Raw genomic sequence first — 14,846 nt, 5'->3', positions numbered from 1 at the left:
AAATCACAAAAATTTTGTTTAGAATTAAAATAAAAATTTTAGACCTAAACCATTCTCATACAGAAGCGCTTGTAAATTTGGACACGATGAGTGTGTTGTGAGGGTTTTTAAGAGTTTGAGGGACACTCAAACTTCTTATTAATATTGAACTGGGCGTATCTACAAATAGCATAAATTTCCGCATGGAATGTGCATTCAAACATACACCGCCATCATAGTTAATTTCTTGGTTTTTAAACTATATGCTATATATGGTAATTTCTCCAGTTTATTTATAGTGTTTTGACCTCTTTCCTTTTTGTTTCCGTGTTGACTAGCGTGGTTTTTTTCATTACTCAATCTATGTTTCATTCTTTCTGATAAACCATATACAGTGTTGCTTTTAGTCTTTAGATATTGAGTGTTCCCTAATAGTCTAATGAATATTGCCTCTTTAATATAACTGATCTTCCTATATGGTTTATTGCAAATAATTATTACTTTCAGGCATCCTCGACACAAGGAATACCTCAATAATATATGTGATGAGATTTACGAGCAGAAAATGAAAAGAAAAAATCCTACAGTCGTTTTATATAGTTTGTCGGACAACTTTTATAAAGTTATTTTTTAATTGTAATTTTTAGGATTAGAACATACAAATTTCAATAATTTTTATGCGTTTATTAAGACACAAAATGGGCGATCTAAAAATTAAAAAATAACATACAAAATGTAACTCTACATTTGAATAAGATCAATTACAGTTTACGCACGATTGCAGTTGAAGTTTTTTCAATTAATATTCACAAATATCTACATGCAACCGAAGAATTAGTTTTATGGTGTCACATTATCTGAAAATATTGAAAAATAAAACATCAAATAAAGAATTTACGTTTAACGCCAAAAATAATCCCAAGTTACTTAAAATTAATTAGAGTTTTCTTGTAAAATTACGACAATACAATGTTATCGACGTGACTTTCGATTAAAATTTTTTAAAGATACAGCTAGAATTTCTTCTGGTAACTAGTATCCATACCCACTACCATAACTACCCCACTGGTTATAGCCTGCGTAATTTCCCTGAGGATACTGCCAGTTTTGATATTGGTATTGATCACCTTGTCCATATTGAGGATAATAATTTGGACCTTGTTGACTTCCAGAGTAAGGAGGGTATGGAGGTTGGCTAGATGAATTACCATATGTACCATAACTACTGTAAGAGCTTGACTGAGAAATCGTTGTTGCTGTTTTAGTTTCTTTTGCCTTTGATGAAGCTGTTGTGGCATCTCTGAAACAAAACTGCCCTTAGAATCTTTCCAAAAAATCGTCAAGTGTTTTGGAATGTTGAAATAATTTATAATGAATACTTACGCTTTTGTTTCTTTTTTCTTCAACGCATCCTTTGTCAATTTCATCAATTTCATATATTGATCGTGAGCTTCTTGGACAGATTTGATATCTGTACCGAAATCTTCCAAGTATTCCAACTTCCTTTGAGCAAACAAAATTTTCTGCTCAGGATCTGTACTTTCTTTATTTAAAAATAAATCTATCACTTCTGTAACCTCTTTTTCAGTGACGCCCGGCTTCTGTAAAGTAAGATCGATAAGCTGCAGATAAAGCCTTGGATTATTTCGATCTTTAACAATCGCAGATTTTAATATTGCGTGTGCTTTTTCGAGGTCCTTAATAATCATATATGTAAACCTAGAATATTTAATAGCAATACTACTAGCGATTATTTTGTTCTTTGAAGTATTTATGTAATGTTCATACAGTTGACAACATTTCTCAGTATCTCCTCGACGTCTTTCTGCAAAGAAAAAATAAATGAATATTTTTCATTTTCTAATTTGGATAGGAACATCTTTAATAATTGTATTCGAGAGTAATAAATGTTTAGGGCGATAAACAATTTGTAATACAATGGGGTTCAATTATTTATTCCAGAAATCTAGGATATAAAATTAGATTCATTGTTAAAACTTCGTTCTACTAATCACTCACCACTACCTATCTCATTCGTTGCGCCTCTTTCTTGGTTCTTGATATTCTTTATAAGATAGGGAATATTTATAAAACATTCATTTACTAGCTACATAGTCATGTAGATGAAAATTAACAGGACAAAGAAGAGTAACTACATGATTGAATCTATCCAACTTCAATATTAGTTTTAAAATATTGGTAAAAGACAAGTTAAATAACTTGGATAACTTATCTAACTTTCTTCTACTGTCAATATTAGTTTTAAAATATTGGTAAAAGACAAGTTAAATAACTTGGATAACTTATCTAACTTTCTTCTACTGTCCCTTACTTGACTCATTGACAATGATAGAATATCATTTATTGTAGCCGCTTGCCTTTACTATGGTTCTTTGGAATGGTGCCATTATGGCATCTGGCTTCCCCTCAAAAGTTTTAAGAATATGATAACTTGCAATTTCAGGTTTGTTCCAGCTTTGATATTTCGAACGCGCACTGTGCATAACTTCACAAATCAATTTGTTGCTGCAACATAAAACTTTTTTTTCAACTTGATACTATTGGAACGCAATTTTCATATCGCACATGATCAAGTAGACAGACAGTCTGCTGGAACAAACCTTTAGTTGTACTGTTATATTCTAGTTTTGATATGATTTTTCAGTATGGTTTAAATTCTAACTCGAGTTTGAAGGACCTAAAACACGCTCATATTTCCACTGGAAACTAATAATCTGATAAATGACCCAAAGTTCAAATCTGAATTAGAACAATAAAAAAAATTCGACGTGTCACCTGTCGGAAGACATTGGCAAACCAACCACGGTATTTTTCCTAATTCAGCTTTCAAAATTTATGTTTGGATCTCTTATAGATCTACCCTAGTGCTAGTAACTGGAGAGGACAACACAGTGATCTACATCCGATCACAGATAAGCAAGGACAATGCAGACATATCGTTAGCTATTTACAATTCCAATTACACTTTAGTGATGGTTAAAATTCATTTGCATTCAAATATAATGTGATAAGAATTTGCGGCGGTGTATTTTTAACAAATAGTATATTTACTTACCCAAATTTATTCTTCTATATGCAATTTGTAATACGTTAGGTACGGACTTTTCTAAATTAACCAATATTTCAGCTGATCTATTAGGATTATCAACATACTCTTCAAACATCGCCCACTGGAGATGAAGATTAGGTTTTTTTAAATGATGGATGGTGCAAGCGCGTTCATAAACATCTCTTATTTTAGGTATAAGTTCTGGGTCTTTTAAATTCTCCAAGTAATTCACAAACTAAAATATATATTTTCTAATGATGAGATAAATAATTTAAATAAATTTCGTATGGTTGAAAAAATAGAACAATCCATAAATAGGCTTAGTGATGTATAATTTTGTTTAATATAAAATGTAATAAGAAATGAAGGTGAAGTAATTGTTATAGCAGCAATTACTCAAACTGCAACTATTTCAACTAGTCTATGTCATACCATTAAGTATTGATACAAACACAGAGAAGTATAAACTTTTGTTCCAAATCGGAAAAAAGTTCCAAAGAATCTTATAAAATGCCCATTAGCCGTTTACAGGTACTATAAGGCCGGTCATGAAACAGCGAAAATCTTATCTTTACAAAAAGAGATAAGAGACTCTCCATGCGAACTGTTTAAAAACTTGTTCAGGTCCGCACTATAATTTTTAGAATCAGTGAATCATTTAAAAGTATAGATAAAGAACAACATTACACAAAAAATTAATCCTTGGAATTCCTAAATAAATCTGGTTAGGTTCGATTACTAAATCGAATAATACAAAGAAAATAATTAACGTAAATAGGGTATTACACATAATTCGAAATATTTTTTTATAAGGTAGGTACTTTTAGTAGTGTTTTTTTTAAAAATCAAACCTGATAGTTAATTCCAATATGCAGAACAATAAGTAAACAGTAAGTTTGCATTAAACATAATGCCAAATCCTCAAGGTATTCTTGCAGAACTGGGTAATTATACACTTTCACAGTCACAGGTTTTTTGGCTCTAGAAAATCGAAAAATGGATGGATTTTAATGATCTTGGTCTCAAAATGTTCCATTTTACGGCGGATTATATAGAATTTACAATATAGTACGAAACTATTCACGAAAATTGATTGTTTTTCATCGATTTCATTTTAAACTATAAAAACTGAAAAAATCATTCCTTTTGGATTTTTTTTTAAATTGTTTATTAACTTATGTAGAATAAAAAAAAATATAAGAACTTTATCTGTTAATGAGATAATTTTTTGTAAAGGATTATTTTGCAAAACAGTTTTTTTTTACGATTTAAAACAGTAAAACTATGAGAAATTTTCATTCCAGCTATTTCTACTAATTTTTTTTATAAATCCGCCGTAAAATGGAACATTTTGAGACCAAGATCATTAAAATCCATCCCTTTTTCGATTTTCTAGAGCCAAAAAACCAGGTGACCGTGAAAGTGTATAATTGCCCAGAACTGAAAAGGAAACCTTCAGGTATGTTTGGTACGAAGATTTTTAATAAACATGGTTTAGATATAAAACAGTAAATAAAAAGTAAACAGTAAACAGAAATCCATTCCTTGGATAAAATATGGTTAGACAGCCACAAATATTGTTTGTAAAGCCTGGACAAATGATAATTGGAAATGTAAAATGAAAACACCTCGTTCCAGAAGTAAACGCATATGCATATCACAATGCGATAGAGAGCAAGGTTGGGTGAATGATCCATACTGACTAGTATATTAAGATCTATCGAGTCATCCAATCAGAGCTGTTTTTGCAATCTACACGTCATCTTTCATTTCCAGAGTTACTTCTCAGCACTAATAAGTTTCTTGTCTAAAGCATTTTTTGTTTAGGCCTGTACTGGAGATGGTTTCGAGAACTAGTATATGTTCTCGTCAGTACAGAACGAAGTGAGTAGATGTAGCTAGTTTGTGCCTGTATATTTTTTAAAATGATCCACCCCCAGACGGCACTGCTCAAGTGTTTCCCATTTAATCTACTTCTAGCTTACACGCAGAAAAGCTACAGGTCAATAAAGACGTTTATGCTCCTTTTCTAGCAAGTGTATTGTTCTTTTCATTTCTTCGATTCTCACGTCACCCAAACGAAATATATGCGTTTCTAAATTAGATTTTATTAGAAAACGATTTATAAAAGTTGACAAATCAACTTAGAAATATTAGGATTGGTGTTCCTCGGGGTATAGTGCTAGGGCCATTATTTTTCTCGAATTAAGTCTAGCAATTTTTGTGTATGTTACCATTGTTTTAAAGAATGGACGAGTTGTGTATTAGGATTTGCTTTCTTCAAAAAACAAAAATTAAATCAGCTATAATAAACACATATTTACCTTTAACCAAAATTCTTCATATAGGGCACAGGCGATGAGACATCTTTCAAATAACACTATTATTCTTCCTCTGTCTCCCTGTTCAGTTTCATAATCTAAATAGTCCTGCCAGTTTTTGAGTTGACATCTTTCCAATGGTTTAACATGGAAGTATGGCCTTTTTATCTACAATAGGAACAGATTTATTAGAATTTCATGAGAAAAAAATAAAACAAAACACTTGATTTTGAAAGTTCAGATGGCCCTTGCATTGTCTACAGCAATGTATTTCTAGGTTGTTTCTTGTTCACATAACAATGAAACAACGGTTTAAGCAAAATCATCATAATTATTCTTATGCAACAAACTGTTACAATACTTTTGAAAGAATTTGATCTATTTAAGTATATACTTGAAACTAATATCTTTAGTTGCAAATTAAATGGTCAACCTGAATAAAAAATTACAAAACTTTCAAATAGGGTTTATGATGTCTATTAAACATCGTGTACAAAATACAAAGTAGTAATCAGTTGAACTGATTAATAGAATACTAATAACAGACTGTCAAATAACAAATCAGCAATTGTGTAATTTCACATAATGGACTTGGATATTGCAAAATAGAACAAGGAAGATTGCTTAAAAAGACTTGCAGAATAAATGTTAGAATGCAGTCTTGATAGCTTGAAAACAATGCACTTTGTATACTTTTTATCGACATATACTATTATTCCACATTTTTTTGTTAAGGGAATATTACCGGTTATAATGACGTATAATTAAATTTTTTTTCTCACGTTTTCTTTCTTATAATTCCATATAAAACTTATTGTTCATTATTTTTTGATAATAAAGTGTTATAAAATTTTTTCTTCTTCAACATTAAAGTTGAGACTGCGAAAATGATAACCTCCTACTAAGCTGAGATAATCTCGAATTTGGTAAATATGAAACAAATTAAACAAAAAGCTTTTTAAAGAGGAAGGTAGCTTATATCGTAATTTACCAACTTTGAATAAAAAATTGGAAATCAAAACCAAATGGCGGCTGCTGGGAAAAATTTTTTTACAATTATCTGGTAAATTAAGGTAAAAAAATCTGTCAATCGCTTGAAACTGCTTGTAGAGCATCAAAAACATGAGCGCACTCGAACTATTATAACTTTATTGTTTCGAATTTCGCCATGAAATTTTAGAAAGATTTTTTTGTAAGTAAAAGGATTCGAAGAATCTGAAAAAAAAACATTTTTTAAAAATTATAACAGGGACTAGTCCCTTAACCCAACAGAAATCAAAAAAGGTAATATACGTTAATTTATGAACACACTGTATAAGATATAGTTGAAGAAGCTGGAATGTACTGAAATCACATATAAATTTTTGAAAAGATTCAATATGAAATAATTTTGTACCACTTATTTGATGATTGAATAAATTGTAACATTTTCATTTGAAAGAATACAGTGCTTATTTTATGTTAAAATATCCGCACCAGTCGCAGGATTTGAACACATGGAGTGTTATAAAAAAATACAGCTAATTTATTAAGAACCAAGCAAAACGTTCATTTAAAATTTGAATAATTATCCTACAAAGTAATGCCCTTGACTACATATTTCAACATTAATAATCTATGAACTGAAGCATTTCAGAAAAGTTTCTTTTGGAACGGTTTTTATTTTGTCTACTTTGGTTAAATAGAGCTAAATCTAACGAGTAATGTTGATGTGAACACACAGGAAAACTTAAAGACCAAAAACTCGCAAATCAACGACTTGTGACATAGCCCATTATCATGATGATGAAGAAAGCCATTAGTCCATTTTTCAAGTCCCTTATATTGTTCCTTTTGGAACGAAGATCATAGACGAAACTTCTCCAGTACAATTTTGGCACTTTGTAAATCTATTAAAATGCTTTGCACGGATCTTTACATGGTTTTAACTTCTAAAAGCTCTGAAATAGTTAAATGTCTGTTTGATTGAACATTGTTCAATTTGTTCACATTGAATGACAGTTTTAAATCGATCTTAAGTTTCACAAAACCCCAATAGATTATTAAATTTCGTGCGAGCTTTTTTGAACTTAATGCATTATTCAAAATTCCTAGTACGTTACAAATACTGCAAACAAGATCTCACCATAGCGACTATAGTAGCAGACTGACAAGCCTGAAATAGGTGCAGCAAAATTTCCCGTTTCTTTTTTATTTCACTTCTTACAACAAACCTAACATAGCACATCAACATTAAAAAAATGAATTGTTTTATTTAACTGCTGGCGGGAATTACCAAATAATCAGTCAAAATACTTAACCAATATTTATTTTCTTAAACACAAATATAAAATTGTGTAAGAGCCCAATATATACAACTTCACAGTATTGTCACATGATTTAAAAAAATCTTACCCCTTCTTCATAATTCCATCGTGCAGTGACTGCATTTACTGTATTTTTATGGAGTTTTCTGCGTATCGAAATGATTCTTTCTCTTAGCGCTTTTGTTTCCTCATCGGAACTAATAACTTTTGTTTGGTCTTCGTCACCGGGCGGAGCGTCACTATCAGCTGCAGGGGAATCGGTAGCGACGTCATGTTTGAGTTGCTGTCTAACTTCCTTGCGCAAAGCAAGAAATTCGTCTACATCTAATACTTTGTTTGGCGCGTTCGAAGTGATATGCTCTTGGAAACTAAAAAAAAAATGTGTCTAATTATTATAAAATACTCAATCAGCTAAAATTAGATCCATTCAATAAAAGTTTGTAAAACAAATATAAAAATTACGACAAAATATTGATTATAATAATAAAAGACGTTAATTAATTAAGAAAGAAAAAATATTGAATAAAATTTTGAAATTTCTAAAAAATTATGGACTCACTCTAACATCTTATACATTATGGGAAAAGAAATGAGTGAAAATAGAAAAAAATTCTAAAAACAAAACAATAATTTTACCTCAAATGAATGCGTACTCAATCTTTATCAAACCAACAAACAAAGCGAAAGTATTGAAGATACTTGAAAATTTGAAAAATAAAAATGGTGGTATTAATAAATGCCAAATCTATTAAGATAATATCTAGTCTCATAAGTGATTTGTTAGTTTAATAATTGAAAACTATAGGTCGATATCATTGATATCCAATATTGCCCAAATTTTTAAAAAAATTATATATAGTAGAAAACAGATTTTATAACAAACAATAAAATAGAGTTTAAAACAAGTGTTCCAAAAGAATTAAATATAACTATAAATAAAGAAAAGATGAAAATAATAGATAAATATAAATATTTAGATATCATTTTTCATTTTAATCTCAGATGGAATGAGCATATTATCACTAGAACAAGATATCTACTTTTTGTTTTCCATAAATTATGGAAAATTATGACAACAGATGCACTATTAATGATTTATTATGCATTTTTTCATAATAAAATAAGTTATGGCAATATTGCATGGGGAGGTGCATATAAAAGCATTTTACAACTACTACAAAATCTTTTCCACAAAAGAAACCAACAAATCTTACACACATTTTTGCACTAGAAAGTCTCAAGTATAATTATAACGTTTTAAAAAATATATACATAAACTCGAACAGTACTACAAAGTAAATTAATACATCTTCCAAAAACAGACAAAACTGTAAGTAATAAGAATAACAAAATTAAAGCAATAAAAATATTTAATATGTTGCCAAATGAGCTGAAAGAACTAGATATAAGTATGATAGCTTCTCATAAAAAATTAAAGATGAGATTATTATTGGGGTTTGAGACAAAGTAATTTCGGTTTTGTAGTATAAAATAAAATATTTTTTTTAACAAAGAATAGTTTTTAATCAATTATATATTTTCCATTTTGCTCAATGACCTTTTGCTACCCTTCTTTCAGCTTCACGATTCCGCACTCATAAAATTTCTGGTCCTTATCAGCAAAAAACTTAACCAGGCGCTGGTTCATCATGTTTGCTCCATGATCCATTACAGGACCCATTTTTCATCACCAGAGATGATTCTTTTAAGAAAGGGTCGGTTCCATTTCATTCAAGGTGCATATCGCAAATGTTGATCTATGTTGTGTTTAATGAATTTCTTTCAATTCTTGAGTTACCCAAATATCAAGCTTCTTAACTAGCCCAAGACATTTTAAGTGTTTTTCAATTGTTGTATGCGATACATGTAGCCTCTTCACAACCTTTCAAAACAGTTATACTACGATCCTCTTCAATTATGACCTTGGTCATCATCAAATTCAGAAGGCCAACCAGAACGTTGCTCATATTTGAGGAAAAAATCCCCAGAACGGAATTTTTCATACCAATTCTGACACGTGCGATCTTTTAAACAATGAGTACAGTAAACTTGACATATTTCTATGTGAGCAGCAGCAGCTAAATAAAAAAGTAAAATATGCCGAAAATGTTCGTTTATGCAGTCCATTTAAATTCAACCCACAAATAATTGCTTTGATAAAAATCACGCACTACTCTCTTTTGAAGTTACATCATTATGACCATATTCACGTGACAAACGGCAACATACAGCGCTAATATAAGTTATTCAAAAATAAAGACTTGATCCTTTTAGTCTATAAAACTAAATAGGAATTATACCGACGTTTATTAAAATAAGTATTATTGCATTAAAAATTTTTATATACTGTTACATTGAAGATAACTGTATATATTAGTTTTAAGTTAGTTTTTAAGGTGGCCGACCATGCTTGTCTCGCGTCTCCAGACTGACGGTCAGATTACTTTGTGATGTGTATTACTTTTTGAATGTAATGTACTGTTACTGTGGCAAATAAATAAATTGATTAAAATTCATGATATTTGGAGAAACCATAACAATTTTACTTACTTGTCGAAATGTGCAACATATCCTTGAGTAGGGATAGCAAGTAATTTGTCATATAAAGCCGTAACTTTCTGTAATCTTTTTCCTTCGGTTTCCCATTTGATATAGGAATCCCACAATCTGTCGGATCTAAATTCCAGTCCACACGCTAGCAGGGCTCTCTCGAATTGAGATCTAATAAAGTCTTCATCTTCCGTTCTAGTCGTTTTTACGTAGGTTAAATAATGGATCCAGAGGTCGACTGATAAAGGTATCGCCTTTAGTCCTCGTTCGAATACCTTTACGACAATGTTTAATTAATAAATTTGACAATTGGAATCGCAGGTGATGTGTATCAAAGTATCCACAATCGTAAATTTTTCAATTTACCCACCTGTTTTTCAAAATAAATCGGCAAATTAGGAACTTAATACACATCAGCTGGCAAATATGCTGAAATAAATTTAATTAGTTCATATTATATTTTAATAAAAATATATTTGAAGCCTATTTTATGACGATTTTGTAATTTCCTTACATTTTTTTTACTCTGGGACAAAAAACCCATCCAGCGATGTGGACTCTCTGACAAGCTCGAGATACATCAGGAATCTTTCGGTCGATTTTAACAAATCCCAGTACAAACGATGAGTATTCAACTTTATAATCATATTTAAAACACTAATGAAGGCTAATAATGATAGTGTGTAAAATATTAACAACCAACTTAAATAAGATACAAATAATAATATTACAATAATAACAATAATTGTATTCACTATTATAATTAACATTTTCAGCAGCTGCTGCTACGCTGAGCTGTAGGAATTGCAAAATAATTATATGTGAGTTTAATAAAGCATTCCACGAGTATTGTGTTTTCCAAGAAGACGTACGTACCTCTTCACATTTCTTTTTATTGCCCTTTCTTTTTTCATAATCTGCATATTTCCGCCAATAACCATAACAATATGGATAATGAGACAAGAAGGCATCATAAGCCTCTCTAGCAGCTTCCATATCATTCTAGAATAAAATAAAAACATTATTAATATTCATATACGTTTACAAATTCTCGCCAGTAAATCAACCAATATTAAATTAATATATATATATATATATATATATATATTATAACTTACTTCTTGGTCCACATATTGTAATAAATAAGTCCATCCTGTGAAATCGGTTGGATCATCATTAACTGCTTTCCAATATTTATCCAGTTCTGGCAATTTTTTCGGTTTTGGTTTTTCTTCTTTCTCTTTCTCAATGGTAGTGTCAACTGATTGTTTTTTTGTAGGTGATTCATTTTCCGAAGTAGGTGAACCGGGATCATAATCAGTTTCATTGTGCTTTCTTTTGTTGTTTTCTTTTTTAGTGTCAACTTTAACTGTTGGAAGTTCGTCTTCCGAAACAACCTCTGTATCTGCAGGAAGTTCTGCTCTTTTAGGACCTGCAGAAGAAAATCTTATTTTGGAATGTTTGTTTAATAATAAAATTAATGTTTATGAAATTTCACGTTAAACGTAATTAATAATAATAATTCATACCTGGCAATTCTTCATCAGACACTTCTTCTGCTTCTGGAACCTTCACAGCTTGAACTGTTGGGAGCTCATCTTCAGAAATATTTTCAGCATCTGGATCAGCTTTGTCACTTTCTACTTTTTCTTTACTTGCATTTTTCTCATCTTCAATTTCTTTCTTTTCTTCAGTTTCTTCCACATTGATGGCCAGTTTTAATTCTTCACCTTGAATTTCTTTAGGTTTCACATCAGTTTTTTCTGATTTCACTTCATCTCTTATCATTTTTTCCTCTAGTCTCATTTCCTCAATACCTACTTTGTCTGCCTCTTCTTCTAGTCTTATTTTCTTTGCCAAAGGTTCTTCTGAAATTTCTTCAGTTCCATTAGATTCTGTTGTATCACTAGTTTCAACTGCAGTTTCTTGTTTTTCTTCCACATTTGTATTTCCACATTTATTTTTGAGTTCCTTTGAAGCAGTATCTTCATTTTTATTTTTTGCTATATTATCAGTTTTATCTTTGTTTTCAACAGTCTTTCTTTGCTCTGGTTGAACTGCAGTCTTAGATCCATCTCTAACTTCATGTTTATGTTCAACTGATGTCTTTATTTCACTTCTTTGTTCAACTACAGCTTTAGTCTCAACATCCATGGTTTCTGATTCAATATCACCAGAAAGTTTTTCAACACTCTCAGAATTTTCCATATTTTCTGATTTGGATTTTTCTTGATCAACTTCTGACATAACTACATCATTTAGTACCAGATTATTCTACAAATACATCAAATATTAAATCAGAAATTAAATATTGAAATAAATCAATTGTATCAAAATATTTTGTTTTCCCGTTTTTGTTTTATTCACCACATTTGCCTATGATAACCAAAATTATAACATTAACAAATAAAAATTAATTCAACTGATAAAATGGTGTTGAATCAAGCCAATAGATCAATTTTATTTTGTCTAGGGCTAGTTAATTTGAATAGATAAATCAAATACTTCTCAAACCTTATATATCTAAGAAAATATATAGGAAAATACTTACATCCCGTTCTTTTTCGGCAGTGTCTTTTAGAGTACTATTATTGTCACTTCCATTTATTTCAATATTTTCATCATTTGATTTTTCTTCCTTAACACTTTCATCTTCTGTTGTTTTTGCAGCCTCCACTTTTTCAGTTTTTTGTTCAAGCAAATCACTTTCTTGTTTGTTAACCTTATCTTTTTTTTCTACATTGCAATCTTCCTCTTCATCATCCGAAACTTCTACTTCCATAAGTACTACTTTCTTGCGTGTCTTTTTGGATAATGGACAAGGTTTTTGTCTAGACGATTTGGGTGCTGGAGTAGAGACCTTTGCTGCTGCAGCAGATTTAGCAGCTCCTGATCGAGTTCTTCGTGCTAGATATAATTAAATGTGAGTTAAACTTCAATTGCATTGTATCAGGGTAAAACCATGTATTTATAGATAATAGTTAAATTTACTATAAATTCTTGTAATAGTCTATTACATTATATTTATTTCAGTCATTATTATTGAGCCATTAATATTATGAAAACAATAGTAAAGTTTTTATATTAATACAGTTTTATTAGTACCCTTTACAATATAATTTTAATCACATTTTCATGAGTTAATACTATGTAGATATTAAATTCTATAATCAACATTCTTTTCAATGCTAAAACTATTCCATCATCTGTTCAAAGGACTTTTAAAAAACTACGACCTTGTGTTAAGGTAGATCACCTATCAGCTGATTGCAGATCCTAATCCAGAATGAGATATATATCACAGGAGCTTTTGATTTTTATTACAATTATTATCAACTATATAATACGAGCAGATATAAATATATATAAAGTTGAAAATGATCCCAAATTTCACAGTATTTGCAACATTTAATGGAGAGTAACTCTTAAGTGACCAATTATTATTATAAACTTTACCTTATTTGAAAACAGTCAATATTTTCAGTCTTAAAACATTTACCAAAGTGTTATTTTTAGGGATTGATGGAAAATGGTATAAAAACTGAACCTATGCACCTAAGCATTCAAAGCTGTTTCTCTGAATTATTTCAAAATGATCTCAAGAATTGCCAGTTTGGAAAAAACTATTATTGTAATGTTTATATAATTTACACAATTTTTGTGAAGTCTCGAATCATAGTTCAAATTTCTTTTGTTCATATTGATCCATATCTTGTATGAATTTTTGTTACCATGCTCCTTTGAGTCTACATTACAGCAGTTTTCAATTGCTTTGTCCCTACATGATATATATAGTTTCAGCCTCAGGCAACTAATTTGATGGATATTAGTTTCAAATAATTTTAAATTGTAAGTATTTTTGAGACTGAATTATCAATAATTTGTGTACATTTTGGTCAAATTCTTGCCGACTATATATATTCTACATTATTTATGTTAGATGTATTAATTTTAAAGGATCTCGCTTACACCATATATCATGACATTTAATTTAATATATATATTTACATCACTAAACTTATCTAATAATACAATATCATTGAAGTGAAAAATAAGCATGACATACCAGGAGTAGAAGTAGTAGTATCGTCACCATCTTCCATTTTAACAATTGAGAACTGGGTTTAAAATAAACTTTTTAATTAGATTGGAGGTTTAATATAACACTATCAAAGAAGGAACTATAACTATCAAGTTTTATTATATTTTTATTTAAAAAATGAACAATCACTACAGCGGCAACAGAAATACAAGCTTTTGTTCAAAATGGCGACTTTAGTGGTGTAAAACAGTGGTACCAATACAAAACTGATATTTCCAGCAAATATCTAAAATGTGTAAATTATTTTTAACTTGTAATATTGTTAAGTGATCATATTTTAGTACTTTATAATACCCAAATTATGAAAAATAAAACCCGTTGAAATGAACTATTTATCGAAACAAAACTCATTGTAATAGACAGTGTTTGGTATAATACTCAATCGGTTAAAGCTCTAATAGTTTTAATAGCAATTATAGTTTGAAGTATTATAGTTTTTTCATTCTATTTTCAAATAAATATATTTTTGAAAGTTCTTTAAACTTTAAACTTTAGAAATTGCCTAATCCTGTGTCATT

The 14,846-nt window shown here is 29.9% G+C and overlaps 2 protein-coding genes across 2 annotated transcripts in view; one reads left to right on the top strand and one right to left on the bottom strand.

Moving 5' to 3' along the window:
* Positions 1–762, top strand: part of LOC130901895 (eIF-2-alpha kinase GCN2) — a 29,117-nt gene extending 28,355 nt beyond the window's left edge. The window contains exon 24 of the mRNA XM_057813556.1: positions 487–762. Within this exon, the coding sequence (XP_057669539.1) occupies positions 487–613 (127 nt within the window). The 3' untranslated portion in view covers positions 614–762. The remainder of the gene's footprint in view (positions 1–486) is intronic.
* On the bottom strand, positions 649–14,531 carry LOC130901896 (pre-mRNA-processing factor 39). Its single transcript, XM_057813557.1, has 11 exons — positions 14,293–14,531; positions 12,778–13,133; positions 11,756–12,500; positions 11,345–11,658; positions 11,103–11,228; positions 10,227–10,501; positions 7,765–8,044; positions 5,374–5,538; positions 3,056–3,284; positions 1,363–1,804; positions 649–1,279 (listed from the first exon to the last, which is right to left on the bottom strand). The coding sequence occupies exons 1-11, from the start codon at positions 14,327–14,329 to the stop codon at positions 1,012–1,014; spliced, it is 3,237 nt and encodes a 1,078-aa protein (XP_057669540.1). The 5' UTR covers positions 14,330–14,531; the 3' UTR covers positions 649–1,011.
* Positions 14,532–14,846: the final 315 nt, after the last annotated feature.

The sequence above is a fragment of the Diorhabda carinulata genome, chromosome X (genome assembly GCF_026250575.1).
Source record: "Diorhabda carinulata isolate Delta chromosome X, icDioCari1.1, whole genome shotgun sequence".
NCBI lineage: Eukaryota > Metazoa > Arthropoda > Insecta > Coleoptera > Chrysomelidae > Diorhabda > Diorhabda carinulata.
Note: the sequence above shows the minus strand (reverse complement) of the source record. Positions and strands in the feature narration are given on the sequence as shown.